At 39.9% G+C, this 15,065-nt stretch overlaps 1 protein-coding gene across 2 annotated transcripts; it reads right to left on the bottom strand.

Annotated features, from left to right (window-relative positions):
- Nucleotides 1–181: 181 nt before the first annotated feature.
- Nucleotides 182–14,730, bottom strand: fam117aa (family with sequence similarity 117 member Aa). Of its 2 annotated transcripts, XM_072442957.1 has the most exons (8): nucleotides 14,355–14,730; nucleotides 9,790–9,935; nucleotides 5,259–5,354; nucleotides 4,425–4,538; nucleotides 4,225–4,353; nucleotides 2,978–3,212; nucleotides 1,957–2,128; nucleotides 182–1,236 (listed from the first exon to the last, which is right to left on the bottom strand). In XM_072442957.1, the coding sequence occupies exons 1-8, from the start codon at nucleotides 14,509–14,511 to the stop codon at nucleotides 1,023–1,025; spliced, it is 1,263 nt and encodes a 420-aa protein (XP_072299058.1). In that variant the 5' UTR covers nucleotides 14,512–14,730; the 3' UTR covers nucleotides 182–1,022. The 2 variants fall into 2 exon arrangements, with proteins under 2 accessions (XP_072299058.1, XP_072299059.1); XM_072442958.1 differs by lacking the exons at nucleotides 9,790–9,935; nucleotides 14,355–14,730 and adding an exon at nucleotides 6,016–6,374 and having other exon boundaries at nucleotides 185–1,236.
- Between the last annotated feature and the right edge of the window lie 335 nt (nucleotides 14,731–15,065).

A 15,065-nucleotide genomic window follows, 5' to 3' on the forward strand; every position in this document is an offset into this window, starting at 1 on the left:
GGATAAGTTTGTACTCAAAACCAATAGATAATAAAGCCTAAAATGTCCTTTTAAATACATTGTGCTTTTCCTTTTTTTTTCTTCTTTTTTTTTAAACTAACATGTCCCCAATGATTGTCCCAGAGACTTCACAAATGTTCAGTGCAGATTTACTCCTCATTTTAATTACAAATAACATAATGAGGGTAAATCAGACAGCAGAGGCCCAAACTACAGTGTCAGGTTCACACACAAAAAAAACAGCCATTTGTTTATAATCCCAAAGGTTCAGATTTTAGGGCCCAAAATGGCACAATCTCTTGGTGGAAGATAGAAAAGTTAATACCACCAGAAATCGTATCCACAAAACCTGAACTGTACCGTTCATGAGGTCAAACAGGAGCCTTGTGCCTGTGTTATGACTCATACCTGCCTTACATTACAACAGAACTTCAAAATATACATTTGGTTGGATTGATAGCAACATTTAAATCTAACAGATTAAAAATAACAAAACATTTGCAGAAACAGAAACTTAAAAAAAAAACATCTTAATTAAAACCTGTAATTTACAGGGTTTAAGTGCTTTTTTAATAAAATAAAAATGTCAATAAAAATGAATGTTCAAACCTGAAATACATTTTAATCTTATTTTTTGTAAGAGCAAACTGAAGCATTGTGGAAATTTTTTTTATTTATTATTTTTTTGCAAAGGAAATAAACATGAAAACCATATCCCTCTGAAGGGTTTAACTCAGACTTCTCAGCACCATCTCAGGGCTAACTTACTTCAATGACTACTAGTTTTGCAGTCTTTTCTAGTGGCGTGTCTAAATGAAATTGTGACATTACTAAAAGTTAAGTGCTGGTGAAGGTCAGCTCACATTCAGTACTTTTTGCAGTTGTTAAAACAACGGTAAAGCATCTCCAGTTTGATTCTACAATGAACCAAAATGTTAAAACATATCAAGATCAAGTATGTGGGATTTCCATTTGTCTCCATGACATCAGGACCAGTTCGAAAGTGTATGTTCTGCTTGCCATCACTGCGTGCCCAGGTGCCTTGTGGGAGATGCTTGTCCGGGACATCCAGTGACAGGAGACACAGAGAGTCCCCTGAAGAGGAGGTCCATGGAGGGCAGCAGGGGTTTGAGGAGGCTGACGGGGCAGAACGCAGAGCCTCCGTGTGGGGTGAAGTTCACTTTATTGAGGTCTGGACAGGAAGGTGTGAGAAGAGGCTCGTCTAGAGTGCAAGACCTAGGGGTAAAATAAAATGAATTATGTTTTAAGGCCACAGCAGACAAATTCAATTTCTCTTTTATAATCTAAATGGCTTTGCTTCTATGCTCAAGGTACAAAATTAAACCACAATCCACAAGTAAATTTTAAATGTACTGAAAATAATTTATAAGCCCATAAATCACCATCTTATACAGAAGGGCTGCAACAATTGATCGACTAATCTTGAGCAATCGACTATAAAAAATAAGTGTAGACGTATTTTGATCATTGTTATCTGGACGAAAGAGTCTAAAACACATGCAAAAAGACCTTTCATGACAAAGACAGTGGCATTATTAAAATCAAAATGTCAATAAAGGATAACCAATTCTCAACAGTCTCATCCCCATTTCTCTCTGCATTGTCCTGTCTAATAAATCCTACGGGCCAAAAAATGAATAAATAAATACATATTCTCCATCCAGCAGCTTTCAGTCACCATATTTCAACCTTCATTTGGTTAAAAATGAATTCAAAACAGCTCAATATACAATAGAAAGAATTGCTTGACTGGTCCTAATCAAAACTACTAAAATAACCGTTATTTGCTGCCCTGGACTAAATACTTTTATCACCATATAATCTACATGGTTTTGCTCAAAAGTAAATTGAAAATGTATTGAAATCATCATACACAGTCTGAAAAGAACAAAAACCTGTGCAAATAAAACAGCGCGTGTCCCGGTGTGTCCTTACATTGGGTCCACGCACACTCCTTCTCGCTCGCAGCCCTCGGGAGGCTCTCGCTGATGGGAGTACGTTCTGTTGGGGCGAGGAGCGGAGGAGCACTGCTGGAGCAGGGGAGGGCTGAGCGCAAACGAGGGGAGAGCTGACGAGGAGGAGCACAACGCACCGCAGTCCACCGAGACTACGATATGAAACACAGGAAATGTATTGTGAAAAAAACAAACATCAGCAAATGCAATACACGAATCACAAGAAAAAACAGGAATCCGAATATCACAATAACGGCATTAAATGTGAACAATCCAAATTTAGTCGTATTTTCATAATTCACTTCTCAGCATTCTTTGTTAGCAATTTGAGGAAGTTACATTTCTGCTTCACTTCATTTGAATGAAAAAATACTGAACTGTAGTGTAATTGGCGTTGGTGGTAGTTGAAAGAGGGGAAATCGATCCCGTTTCCCACCAGTGTTGCTGTGCCCTTGTGCCAGACCATTCCCGGGTCTACAGGGGTGCAAAGAAACCTCATTTACAAGTGTTTGCGCAGTATTTTAGGTGTGTTAATTACTGAGAGTATCAACTTTGCACCCTCAGTTTGGTCTAGACCCGGTTCTGGGCAAGACACTTAAATCATTGTGTCAGAATGAATATAGAGGTGGGACAATGTTGCAAAAGTAAGATCATATCGGGAACGTTGTTTTGAAGATATGCAATATTTGTATCTTGAGTATATTTTTTTTTTAGTAAAAATGTTACAAAAAGGGCTGATTAAAAATGAAAAATGTTGTAAACCTTCAAATGAGGTGAAATTCCTAAATGTTTGTGGGTGTGAACTCTAAAGACATTTCATATTTATCTTATTAACCTCAACTATGTTTAAAGGCATGTTTGAACAAATTTCTGTTAGACTGACATATCATATGACTACCTGGATACAAATATTCAGATGGTGCAAATATGAGTAAGGCCAATCCAGTATTATTAAAGCACTAGTTTGTCAAACATTCTGTGCATCAAAGTTTTGGACGCACCCGTCTCTCCCATGTGGCAGGGCGACTGTGATGAGGACAGCAGGCAGGCGTCCATGTGGCAGGGCGAGCTGGAGGGCGACAGGAGCGACGGGTGGAGCGCACAGGGCGACTGGGACGGAGACAGGAGGGCGGGATCCAGGGGGCCCGGGGAAGGCTCACTCTGAGAACCACTGCTACACCTCTGCACCGGAGCAGGGGCGCGATGGCCGTCTGGGATGTCCAAAATCTGGGATATCTGTACGTGAACACAACAGCGGGCTAAGAGAACCTATAATCGTACTAGAGCAATACAGGACAGACTTATGACATAATACTGTAACAAACACATTTTAATAAATCCAACTATAGTACAGTTACGCAAGAGAGAACACGTGCAGAAATTTGGCTTTTCTGTAAATAAAATCACTGTTGATGGAAGGAAGACAGTGTGCAGGAGATATGCTCTTTCTAACATCACACATGTTAGAAACCAACAGCTGCAAAAAGAGTCAATTGAAACTTACAACCCTAAACTGTGAAGTTTTTTTTGCCTCCATAGCATGTTCAACAATATTACATTAAACACATATCCACAGAAACAAGCCAGTTACAGGTCAGATCTGTGGACAAGCTACCAAGATCTCAGTAAATACCTGCTGTTGTTTTTTTGAGTAAAATAAACACCTGCGATTGAATTAATGCTACACAGATATGTTTAATTCCATATTGTGGCCTATTCCAGGCAAAGCAATAACCTTTGCACAGAGACAAGCAGATGGTGAACCTCCAACCAGGAAAATTGCACAGTGAACCATTAAGGGACACATATTATGCCTTATTTGTATTGACATTAGCCTTTAAACATGCTCTTGAGTCCCATTAGTTTGGCATTTCATCTCATATTGAGGAGATTCAGAACAGAGTGTTTTTGACGCTCGGAGGGGAGAGGTCTTTCTAACCAGGATGGATCAAACTAGCGTGAATGAAGCTAAATTCTACTCCGGGTATGTTTTTCATGTGGGAACAATGTTAGAACATGGTTAAAAGCTCAAAAAAGTATAGAATTTTGCATAATATGTGTCCTTAAAGTTGTCAATTTTATAATGATTTTTTCCCTTTGAAGCAACAAATTCACATTTTTGGTATCACAATATGTTGTTTTAACTCATAATAGAATGGTTTTCGGTAAACTATTCTCTGATAAGCATTACTACTACTATTGTCAAGTTCTCATTCACTAAAATAAAGCGGGTGGAAGTGACTCTAACCTCGTGTTCTTCGTCGTCGTCATCATCAGGTTTCTCCGACACGAAAACCTCTTCGAGCTCCAGGTTAAGGCCTTCAACACTGCGACGCAAACGAGTAGCGATTCTGTTCAGGGGGATCATTGGCATCGTCTGGAAAAACAAAGACACATTGTTCTCAATCTCCCCACAGTGATATTTAAGGTTGATCTGTGTGGCTTTACCTGTGTGACGCCCGCGACATGTCCCGCTGGCAGAGGCGGGTGCGAGAGCTCATATCCCAGCGATGGAGCGCCATGACGGGAGCGTTTCTGCAGCTGGTGCCTCAACTTGGCCACCTGAGGGCAAAATGACATTATCAACACAAGAAAATCTAATAGTATAAGAGTTTTAGTTTTTTTAATCAGAGTTTTTTAAAATAATAATCTTTTTTTAAATTTTTTTTATTATACTTATGCGCCTAATCTATTTCTGTACCTAATATATGTTGCAACACTGCAATTTCCCCATTGTGGGACAAATAAAGGTTATCTTATCTTATTTTATCTTATCTAAAATCCATCAAATAATGCTTTTAGTTTGTTTGAAATGCAATAAAGCAGAAGTGATACATAATAATGAATAAAAATGAATGTACAGAATATTGTGGAGGAGGTCAGGTCAAAATTCTATGGGGAAATTTGACTTTTTATTGTCATAATGCAGCTATTTTAGCCTGATTTATGGTTAATATATCTATAATTACTGGACACATTTGCATGAAAAAAAAACTTGTTATTTGATGACTGTCAAAGCAAAATGTGGTGCCACAGTGAAATGAGCGTTAGCCAAGGTTAAAAAGGCAGGTTTGTGGACGATAGACACAACACAAGCTCGTGCAATAATAATCCTGTCCAAAATGATGCATGTTCTGTTTTGAATATGTTGTAATTGATGTCATTAAAAACTTCGCCCTTCTCATTCTGGAACATAAATGCAACCAATGTCTTTCTTTGCCCTAAACTGCGATGCTTTGAGGGTCTCAGGGTGTGTTTGTTAGGACACGCAGCAACACTTGCCTCTCGGAGATGCTCTGCACTTCCCCAAGACGCAGATCTTTTGTGTCCGCTCGCACTCCTCCTGCCTCGAGTTTCTTCTGTCCAGGAACTTGGCGTCTGGGAAAAGGTTTGAAAAAGTGAATGAAAACAACCAATAATCTTGAAATTGCACCTTCGTGTAGTCGTTGCTTTTTAATTGTAGTCTATATACTCAATATTTAGTGTTAGCAAACCTTAAAAATAACAAAAGATAAACAACTTTGACGTATCTTCTAAGAGAAAAAGCAGCTTTCAAATGTATTTCAATGCAATTTCCGGCTCAATTTCTAGCCCTCATCAAAATGTATTGTATGTGTAATTAAATATGGCTCATTCAAATCATATAAAGTTCAAACCACTTGAAACACACACACACTATTCTTTTTGACAGTAAAAGTCAAACCCACAGCTGTCTGTTGACACCTGCCTCACAACAGCTGTGCAGCGACCCGCCAACAGTCACCCTTACACAATGTACACGCTATAAAAACATCCAAACCACACGGTTATAAAAAAAAGAAAACGTGTCACCTCGTTGCACATGCAAGAAAAAAAAACAATGTTATTCACAAATTCACAGATTGCAGCAGACTATTTGAACCGGCCGATTCAGACTCAACTGCAAACCCCCCATACAATTATCTGTAATCTCAGCGCTCGCGACTCGCTATAAACGCAACAGTTGTATATCGTCCTTCCCCGAAAACAAACCAAAACGCGTGCGTCATTCACAGCGTACCGACTTCTTGACACGGACTCTTGATCTTCTCACATTCGGAGCCTGGTCAGCCGCTTCCGACGGCTGTTTCAACGCAAAACTTTGAGGATTCATCGTCGACATTGAGTTAATTCCGCAAAGCCTGACGCAAAATAAAAACGGCCCTTCTTTTGTTCAGGTCGCTCCACACAAAGTCAGATCTTCTCCGGCTCGTTCTAGTACTACCGCTTTCTGCTAGTAACTCCACGCCGTATCATTCTGCTCTGTAAGCACTCATTTATTTCTTTTAAAACCGCATTATTGTCCCGATGCAGCGTCCGGTCCGTCTATTGCCTGGCAGGATAGCTCTGAGTGTGGCATCAGTTATAAAAGTGACATGGGTGTAGAGTTACGACTGGCAACCCCCCTACTGTCCAGCGCCATGCACCCTCCTGAATTCTGAACGGGGATCATGAGACACGCGGCTATAAAAAGCATCAAAAGGTTGCAGAGCGTTTGGCTAGTGTTTCGGACAGGCAGCTTGTCCTATTAACGTTCCTGTCTGGTAAAAAGTACATAATATTGTCAACAAGGAGTTAAAGTGAAACCGATGGGCCGTCGGTGCAGATTTATGAGCCACGCGCAGACTGTGAATAGGTAATCTACAGCAAGTACGAAGTTATAACATGAACAGATTAATTGAATTAGAGTATGTTTATATTGAGGTGACCGAAAACATGCCTCGAGCCAGAATGAAATACAAGTCACTACATCTTCTTGGACAACATGGAGTCATGCTGAGCTCAAGTTTGTGGAGTGATTAGTGGTGTATCTTTGGAAGCAACTGTCAAATACGACGAGTAATAACAAGATTATGGCGCGATTGTATGATTTTGAAGGCCTTATTGACACAGGTAAAAAAGATTACACCGTCGATGTACTACGGGGGCTAAATCTGGAGGACGACGTGATTAGTGAGAAACTTTTTTTGTGATTCTACAATGTTCTGGCTTTAGACCGGAGTTGTTTTTTTTAAATATGCAAAATTAGAACGTCTAGTTAGTATAACAAAAACCGCTAAGAAGCAATATTTTTCATTCCATTATTTTTTTGTGAGCTAACTGAACCATAACAAATACATTTTCAGGCATCATTTGGCACATTTATGGCGCACAATTACAAACGGGATACAGAAATGGATCAGAATCGCAAAAATATGTCAAGAAGAGAGGAAATTCTTGCATGCAGCTGACCAGCAGAACAATAGCGTTATTAAAATATCAAAGTTAAGGAACTAAGGTTAAAAATCTGTTTCACGGTGAGGATAAAACTCAATGATAAATGATTGTTGTATCAGGAAAGTCAAAATAAATCGCAGTTTACATTTTTACCTATTTATAGATGAGTGGCTTTCCTTTATTTGGAACGTGTTTGACCAACTTTGGAAGGTCACTCACATCAATTCTGATCACAACATTCACAAATCTCTTGCGTTAAGTGGGACGTTTTTTTTTTTCGTCAGGAAGGAAGAAACTAATCATTCAACCAGAGTCCCCAGAGTTCGACAACACTCTTTATAAATCTTTTTGGGACTTGAGGTGAGCTTGAGAAAGTCGAGTGGCATCCCCCCGATAAGAATGAAGTCGTAAATTGCAAAATAATGCGGACGTATGGCAGGGGGTGGAGGCGTGTGTGTGTGTGCGTGGCCGCGGGGGGATGGGACGCCCCAGCATAATGAGGTCACGAAGGGTCTCGGCACAATGGATGCCAAGGGGGTTCAAACTGTGTCAGGAGGAGACGGAGAGGAAGCTTGGTGCTGCTTGGCGAGGAGGGTGGTTGTGCTGCACCAGTTTTCCGGGATATATACAGTCGCTCGCGGGGGGTGCAACAAAAGTTTGGCAAGAACAAACAAAACCCCAGCCATTTCTAGCTCAGCAACGTGGAAACACCGAGCACCTGCACAGCCCACTTAGCCCACCAGCTGTCTTTTTACAAACGCGACAAAACGATGTGTGTTTGATGAGAAATGTGTTTTCCGCCAGCTGCAATTAGCGTTGTCATGATGTGAAATGTTTGATTATTGTGAGAAGAAACATCACGGTTTAACGATTATTCACGATTACTGACCGCAAACGGCAGTAAAACACTTAATTTTCTCTCATTCAAATGGTTTAATAGATCACAATTCCTCTAGTTTGTGACCAAAATAAACAGCCCGATATAAAAGCTTTTCAAGTTAAGGTTTACTGTTGTGTAGAACAGATTGAATAGAAATAACTGATTTTTTGCTTCTAAAATGGTCACGATTATCATCTTTTAATTTGTACGATTATATTGGGACCTGAATAATTATAATGATTATTGAAAAAACAAATAATCTGGACATCTTTGGCAGCAATAAAGATGTAAATTCAGCAATTATCAAAGGCCAATTCATTTTGCAACATCTAGAATCTTCTTTTACGCTCATTCAATGCTGTTGGGATTAAAACACTACGAGGATGAGAGACAGTTGCTTACATTTACTGTAAGATTTTTGATAACACTAGATGACTAATGGTCCAGCTCGTATTTTAAGTACAAGCTTTTAATTATGAAAAACTATTGCTACAAGCCTTTCAGCCATTGAACGACATCTGGAAACAACAGAGCAACACTAAAACATACGACACAACCCACATTTTATATAACGAGTGTGTGATTCGAGGGTGTAACTTTGGCTTCAGTATTGGGCGGGGTGGAATAACTTGTTTCTTTATTACTGAGGGGTCTGTATAGAGATGTCCCGATATCATATTCTAGTGTTTATCGATTATTGTGAGAAAAAACATCACGATTTAACAATTATTCACCATTGTCGAGACTGTGACCAAACAACAATCAAATATAAAATTTTCTTTCGTTCCCGTGGTCTGACGTGTATGAAATATGCATGAAAAATAAATGTGACAAAGTAAATGTGACATAAACAGACAGGTAAAAAAGTTATTAACATTATAGTAGTCAGTATTTGGGACTAAAAATACTTAATTTTGGTTCTAAAATTGTCATGGTTATTATTTTGTGATTCTTAGGATTATATTATGACCTGAATAATCACGATTATCGATTAACCAAATAATTGCGACATCCCTAGTCCCAAAGAGGTCCCATAAATGATGCCTATAATAATAACTTTTTCCACTTTATGGTTGCACAATCATGAAAAAAACAAAACATAAATACAATTATTTGGGTCATAATTGAAACCATGATTATTTGAAACAATTATTTATGCACGGTCAAAAGTTAACCATAAAGCTTTTGTTATTGTGTGGAGCAATCATCTGCAATCACAGTTGTTTTATCATTATTGCCCTGTTATAGTCTAATCCAAATAAATACAAGCGGAAAATGAGTAGAAAGGCATCTGACTTAACTTAATGTCAAATAGTAACACGCAAATCCGGCACTTTTACGTCACCAAACACAGTTATAAATGTGGTTGTATTTGTTTATTCATTCATTCATTTATTCATTTATTTATTTCTAAACATGTCGATAAATGAGATAAATCCAGTAGATAAAAATGTGTATCCATTTAAAAAAGTGATAAAGTAATAATGTAATAAGAAGAATAATAACGTGGGAATATACACAATCTAGCCATATTCTTTAGATTATAAAACAGATGGATTGAATTATATCATGTTTTGAATTTGTGCCACAGTTTTATTCCATTCATTGTTACGCTTTTGTCTTGTTTTTCATATTGTTGTTCAACCGGTTTTTACAAAATTATCCGGTGATAATTCATCTGTATCATATTTCACTTACCTGTGTGGCTTTATCGTTGGCGCAGGTAACGGTCATGCTCTCCGCCTCTTTGGGCCACTGTCCTTGCAGATACGGCCCCACGATGGTGTCTAGCGATAACGTCCGGCGAATGGTCGGCTTTGGCGGACGAGCGGCGGTCCGGTCGGCTTTTGGAAGAAATGCGTAAGAAGTTAAAATGTCGCTGTGGAAGTGATATTTAGATTGGGCCAGGTTAATTATGTCTCTCGTATTTGGAGAGCAGAGGTTGAGCAGCGCTAGTTAGTTAAATGAGTCCCAGGCCTCGCGCGCAGCGGTTTTCAATTTGGCCCCACGTAATCTCTGGCAGGTGTGGACGGTGCGTTTATGACCGGCAGAAAAACAACAACTAAACAACAGAGGATTCATTTACATTGAAACTGAAGTAGATAACGCAATAACATTGTCAGTCGTTCACATTTTTGTCTTTTTTTTCTTGTCTGAAGAAAGTAGATCACTCAAATGTTCTGTTTACATGCCATTTTACTCATCTGGCAACTCCAGAATTCTATTAATTATCAAATATTTGGAGCATGTTATCGTAACCAGTGAGACCAACACTTCTTCTTTTTTAAAGTTTTAAATTTCAGATGTGTAAAAGGGAAACAAACTGGATGGAAACATAGAAAACATTGTTCTACGGCAGAGAAAACCTGACTAAACTGGAGCTGAACCAGGTCTAGTCCTAACACACCTCCAGGTCAAAACCAGGACTAAAGGTGCGGTCACGCTTGTCGATATTTGGTCCTAAATTGAGCCCATTTTAGCCCTCAGATCAGACGATCCATTCTTAATGTATTTTATTTGATTTACCGGTAACTAAAATCACTAGTAATTGAGCAAATGCAAGATGGAGAATTTAAGAATTGAAGTAACATTTAAGACAAATCAATGAATCCCCATGGAGACAAGCAGTTGAAGTGGTTGAAGCCAGCTGCTAATAATAAAGCAAAAGCAGCATGCTGTCATCAGGGTGGATGTGCAAATATATAAAGCATGCACATGGGAGCCTCATGCTAGGGCTGGGCACTATGTCACAGCTTCAGTCACCGGGTAGATCATGGGGGTTTAGTCCACTTTTAGTCCTGATGTAGACCAAGGTTTGTCCTGGTTCAGACCCTGTTTAGTCCTGGATCAGAACCTGTTTAGGCCTGGTTTAGACCCTGTTTAGTCCTGGTTTGGACCCGTTTTTTAGTCCTGGTTTAGACCCTGTTCAGTCCTGGTTTAGACCCTGTTTAGTCCTGGTTCAGACCATGTTTAGTCCTGGTTTAGACCCTGTTTAGCCCTGGTTTAGACCCTGTTTAGTCCTGGTTCAGACCATGTTTAGTCCTGGTTTAGACCCTGTTTAGCCCTGGTTTAGACCCTGGTTTAGACCCTGTTTAGTCCTGGTTTAGACCCCGTTTAGCCCTGGTTTAGACCCTGTTTAGTCCTGGTTCAGACCTTGTTTAGTCCTGGTTTAGACCCTGTTTAGTCCTGGTTCAGACCCGGTTTTTAGTCCTGGTTTAGACCCTGTTCAGTCCTGGTTTAGACCCTGTTTAGCCCTGGTTCAGACCCTGTTTAGTACTGGTTCAGACCCTGTTTAGTCCTGGTTTAGACCCTGTTTAGTCCTGGTTTAGACCCTGTTTAATCCTGGTTTAGACCCTGTTTAGTCCTGGTTTAGACCCTGTTTAGTCCTGGTTTAGACCCTGTTTAGTCCTGGTTTAGACCCTGTTTAATCCTGGTTTAGACCCTGTTTAGTCCTGGTTCAGACCCGGTTTTTAGTCCTGGTTTAGACCCTGTTTAGTCCTGGTTTAGACCCTGTTTAGTCCTGGTTTAGACCCTGTTTAGTCCTGGTTTAGACCCTGTTTAGTCCTGGTTTAGACCCTGTTTAGTCCTGGTTTAGACCCTGTTTAATCCTGGTTTAGACCCTGTTTAGTCCTGGTTCAGACCCGGTTTTTAGTCCTGGTTTAGACCCTGTTCAGTCCTGGTTTAGACCCTGTTTAGCCCTGGTTCAGACCCTGTTTAGTACTGGTTCAGACCCTGTTTAGTCCTGGTTTAGACCCTGTTTAGTCCTGGTTTAGACCCTGTTTAGTCCTGGTTTAGACCCGGTTTTTAGTCCTGGTTTAGACCCGGTTTTTAGTCCTGGTTTAGACCCTGTTTAGTCCTGGTTCAGACCCTGTTCAGTCCTGGTTTAGACCCTGTTTAGCCCTGGTTTAGACCCTGTTTAGTACTGGTTCAGACCCTGTTTAGTCCTGGTTTAGACCCTGTTTAGTCCTGGTTTAGACCCTGTTTAGTCCTGGTTTAGACCCTGTTTAATCCTGGTTTAGACCCTGTTTAGTCCTGGTTTAGACCCGGTTTTTAGTCCTGGTTCAGACCCGGTTTTTAGTCCTGGTTTAGACCCTGTTTAGTCCTGGTTTAGACCCTGTTTAATCCTGGTTTAGACCCGGTTTTTAATCCTGGTTTAGACCCTGTTTAGCCCTGGTTTAGATCTAGTTCAGGCAAAACTAATTTAGCCAAGTTTTATCTACTTAATTGTTATTTTTGTTCTTCATTTAAACCTGTTGTCAGAGTCGGGTAGACTTTGTACTCAAGTAAGAGTAAAAAGGTATTTGGAGTAACTATTACCGGTACTCAAGTAAGAGTAACTTTAAGAGTAAATGCCTGGACGTGACATCTGATTTATAATTTTAAGTTTATGTACAAAAATAAGACAAACTAAATCACATCTGAAGGAGCAGTGCAAGAAACACAAACATTCAAATCATTTCATATTGAAGCTTTTGTCATTTGTAGATTTACTCAGAGTGAGAAGAGGAACCAACACTTTTGACTCAAGTGAGAGTATTGTTACTGCATTAAAAATATGACTCAAGTAGGAGTGAAATAATAGTGTTAAAAAATGACTCCAAGAAGTACAATTTCCTGAAATGTAACTCACGTGCAATGTAACTGAGTGAATGTAACCGAGTACTACCCACTTTTTGACCACCTTAAACATGCATTTCTATGGTGAAATAAGCCACCAAACTGCATTGCACTATTAAACACACCGACTGCATGTTATTTTTTACCCTATCGCCTCAAAGTTTAGAGAACAACGGTGAGAGGAGACAAGAGCCGGAGCGGGACTGAAGCATGCAGCGCCGCAGATCCCACGGGTCAGAGAGCAGAGGGGCGACTGGGCGTCCAAATAACATTATGATAACAGTGTTGTGTTTCAGACATAGCGGCTTTATTGTTGATTTAACACTTTCAAACCACAATGTAGGCAGGGTGCTCCCAAGTCAGGTCGAGATAGAGACTCCAAGTGCTCCGGCCACCAACCCTGACTTTGTTTTTGTAGAACTAGAAGTCTTTTATCTTGTAATAATACATTTAGGACGCCGCGTGAAATGGTTTGAACAGTATATTCGGTCAAGCATCTTTATACGACCATTCAAATCCAAAGAATGAGGCAGAGCACCAAGATAATTCAGTCATCCTCAGTTACTACAGTTAAGCGAGTGCAGTTTACGCTCGAGGTAAATCGCGTTTTTTTATCACAATCAATATGTTACAATGCTTTGCCTCGTGAAGATGTTATTCATTGTAAAACAAATATCTTGTCAATATGCAATCTATTTCTGACTTTTTTCTTTTTTCTGATACTGCGGCCCTGGCTTGTTCGGGTTTGTGTGATTAAGCAAGGCCTAAAACTACTGCCAAATGCTCTCTCCAAACTGCTTTTTTAAGGAGTTGCCCAATGATAATTTACAATCATAACATATTTTCACCAAGAGTCATATATTACTATTGGATGGGATTGGACGTTTATTTGTCCATAAATTGTAAGGACTTCACAGCTTGTTAAAATGCTTGGTATAACTTTATAACTACAGTTGTATGTTTGTGGTTATGTTTTACATAACATATAACATAGAGACATATTATGCAAAAATCTACTTTCCTGAACGTTGAACCGTGTTATTACGCTGTTCCTTATCATTACTTTGTACAAAAATGTTGAGTCATGCCAGTTTGAGTAAGCCTGTATTGCTGTCATGCTTCAGTGCTTGGAAAATTTCCATTCTTATGTGCCCCCTATCCCCGCCAACAAACATAAAAAACATAAAAAAAAATATAGAAAATAACTCCACCTCATACATGTAAGGTTGAGAAATGTTGCTATTTTCCAAAAATCATCAAAAACACAAAGGCTAAATGAAAATCCACTGCTTGCTAGAATGAAGCGCAACTGTGAGGAGGCGGGGCTTATCAACTTTTTAACAGGAAGTCAATCCTTCAATTTCGATTTTTTGGCCGCTTTAGATCAGTTTTGCAGTTTACAATGAACAAAATGTAAAACAATCATCTACATACGTTATAGTTGAATACGAAGTACTAAAAAAAACGCATAATATACCCTCTTTAAATAACTTTTTACATAGTCCTGTACCATTATAAGAGGAAGATAGCGTGTTTTATTACATTGTGCATGGATTAATAAAGATAACATCAAGCATGTGCATTAGTCAAACATGTAATTCAACTACTATTTATGTGTATGTCGGTGTGTGCATGTATTTACTTACCAGTTTTGACCTCGGTCCTCCCCAGCAGCAGAGCCGGGCTTCTGTGCAGCTGATACGGGACGGTGGCTTTCATGGGCTGCATGGAGCTCCCACCACCAGCACCTCCACCACCAGCACCACCAGCACCACGGGGCAATCCTCCACTTCTGCCCGACATCCCACTCCCTCTGCACCGCTTGGACAAACACAATCTCCGCTTCTTCTTTTCCCACAATCCGCGTCGTTTCGGTGGAGCGAGCACGCGCAATAATCAATATTTCCACAATCAATCCATCTTTTACCCCTTGTTTGTTGCTGCAGGCCTGATTCTACAAATTGTTTTCTGTATATTGATAATTACACATGCATAACTTTTCCTTTCCCCCGCAGTTTGCACGGGACAACGCCGAGAGCGCACGAGAATACGTTTTTGCGAGATTGCGAGCAAAAAAAACACGCAACTCCGTCAAAAAGTGTCAACACACGAGCTCAGCCACAACTTGTAAAACTCTCTGGTGAATGATGGTGAGACTGGGCCGTGTTAAAGAGTTAAAGAGCCCAGATCTGCTCATTGGCTCCTGCAGAATACAACTCCGCACGCATTGGGCGCAGGGGCCATCTGTCTTTAAAAGGAAAGGCCCCCCTCCCAAAAAATGTGTCGTTCCCACCCACTTTGGTCCCGTTTATTTCTCTTTTCTGCAGAGGAACAGGGGCATCACAGCCTCACTCTGC

The sequence above is a fragment of the Eucyclogobius newberryi genome, unplaced genomic scaffold, assembly GCF_026437365.1.
Source record: "Eucyclogobius newberryi isolate DKJ021-1_F unplaced genomic scaffold, fEucNew1.0.hap1 SCAF_13, whole genome shotgun sequence".
Lineage (NCBI taxonomy): Eukaryota > Metazoa > Chordata > Actinopteri > Gobiiformes > Gobiidae > Eucyclogobius > Eucyclogobius newberryi.

Coding starts and splice junctions, on each gene's coding strand:
- fam117aa (XM_072442957.1), bottom strand. CDS start 14,511: ATGTCGGGCAGAAGTGGAGGATTGCCCCGTGGTGCTGGTGGTGCTGGT. Junction 9,936..14,354: donor GAGGACCGAGGTCAAAACTG/GTAAGTAAATAC, acceptor TTCTTCCAAAAG/CCGACCGGACCGCCGCTCGT. Junction 5,355..9,789: donor CCAACGATAAAGCCACACAG/GTAAGTGAAATA, acceptor ACCTTTTCCCAG/ACGCCAAGTTCCTGGACAGA.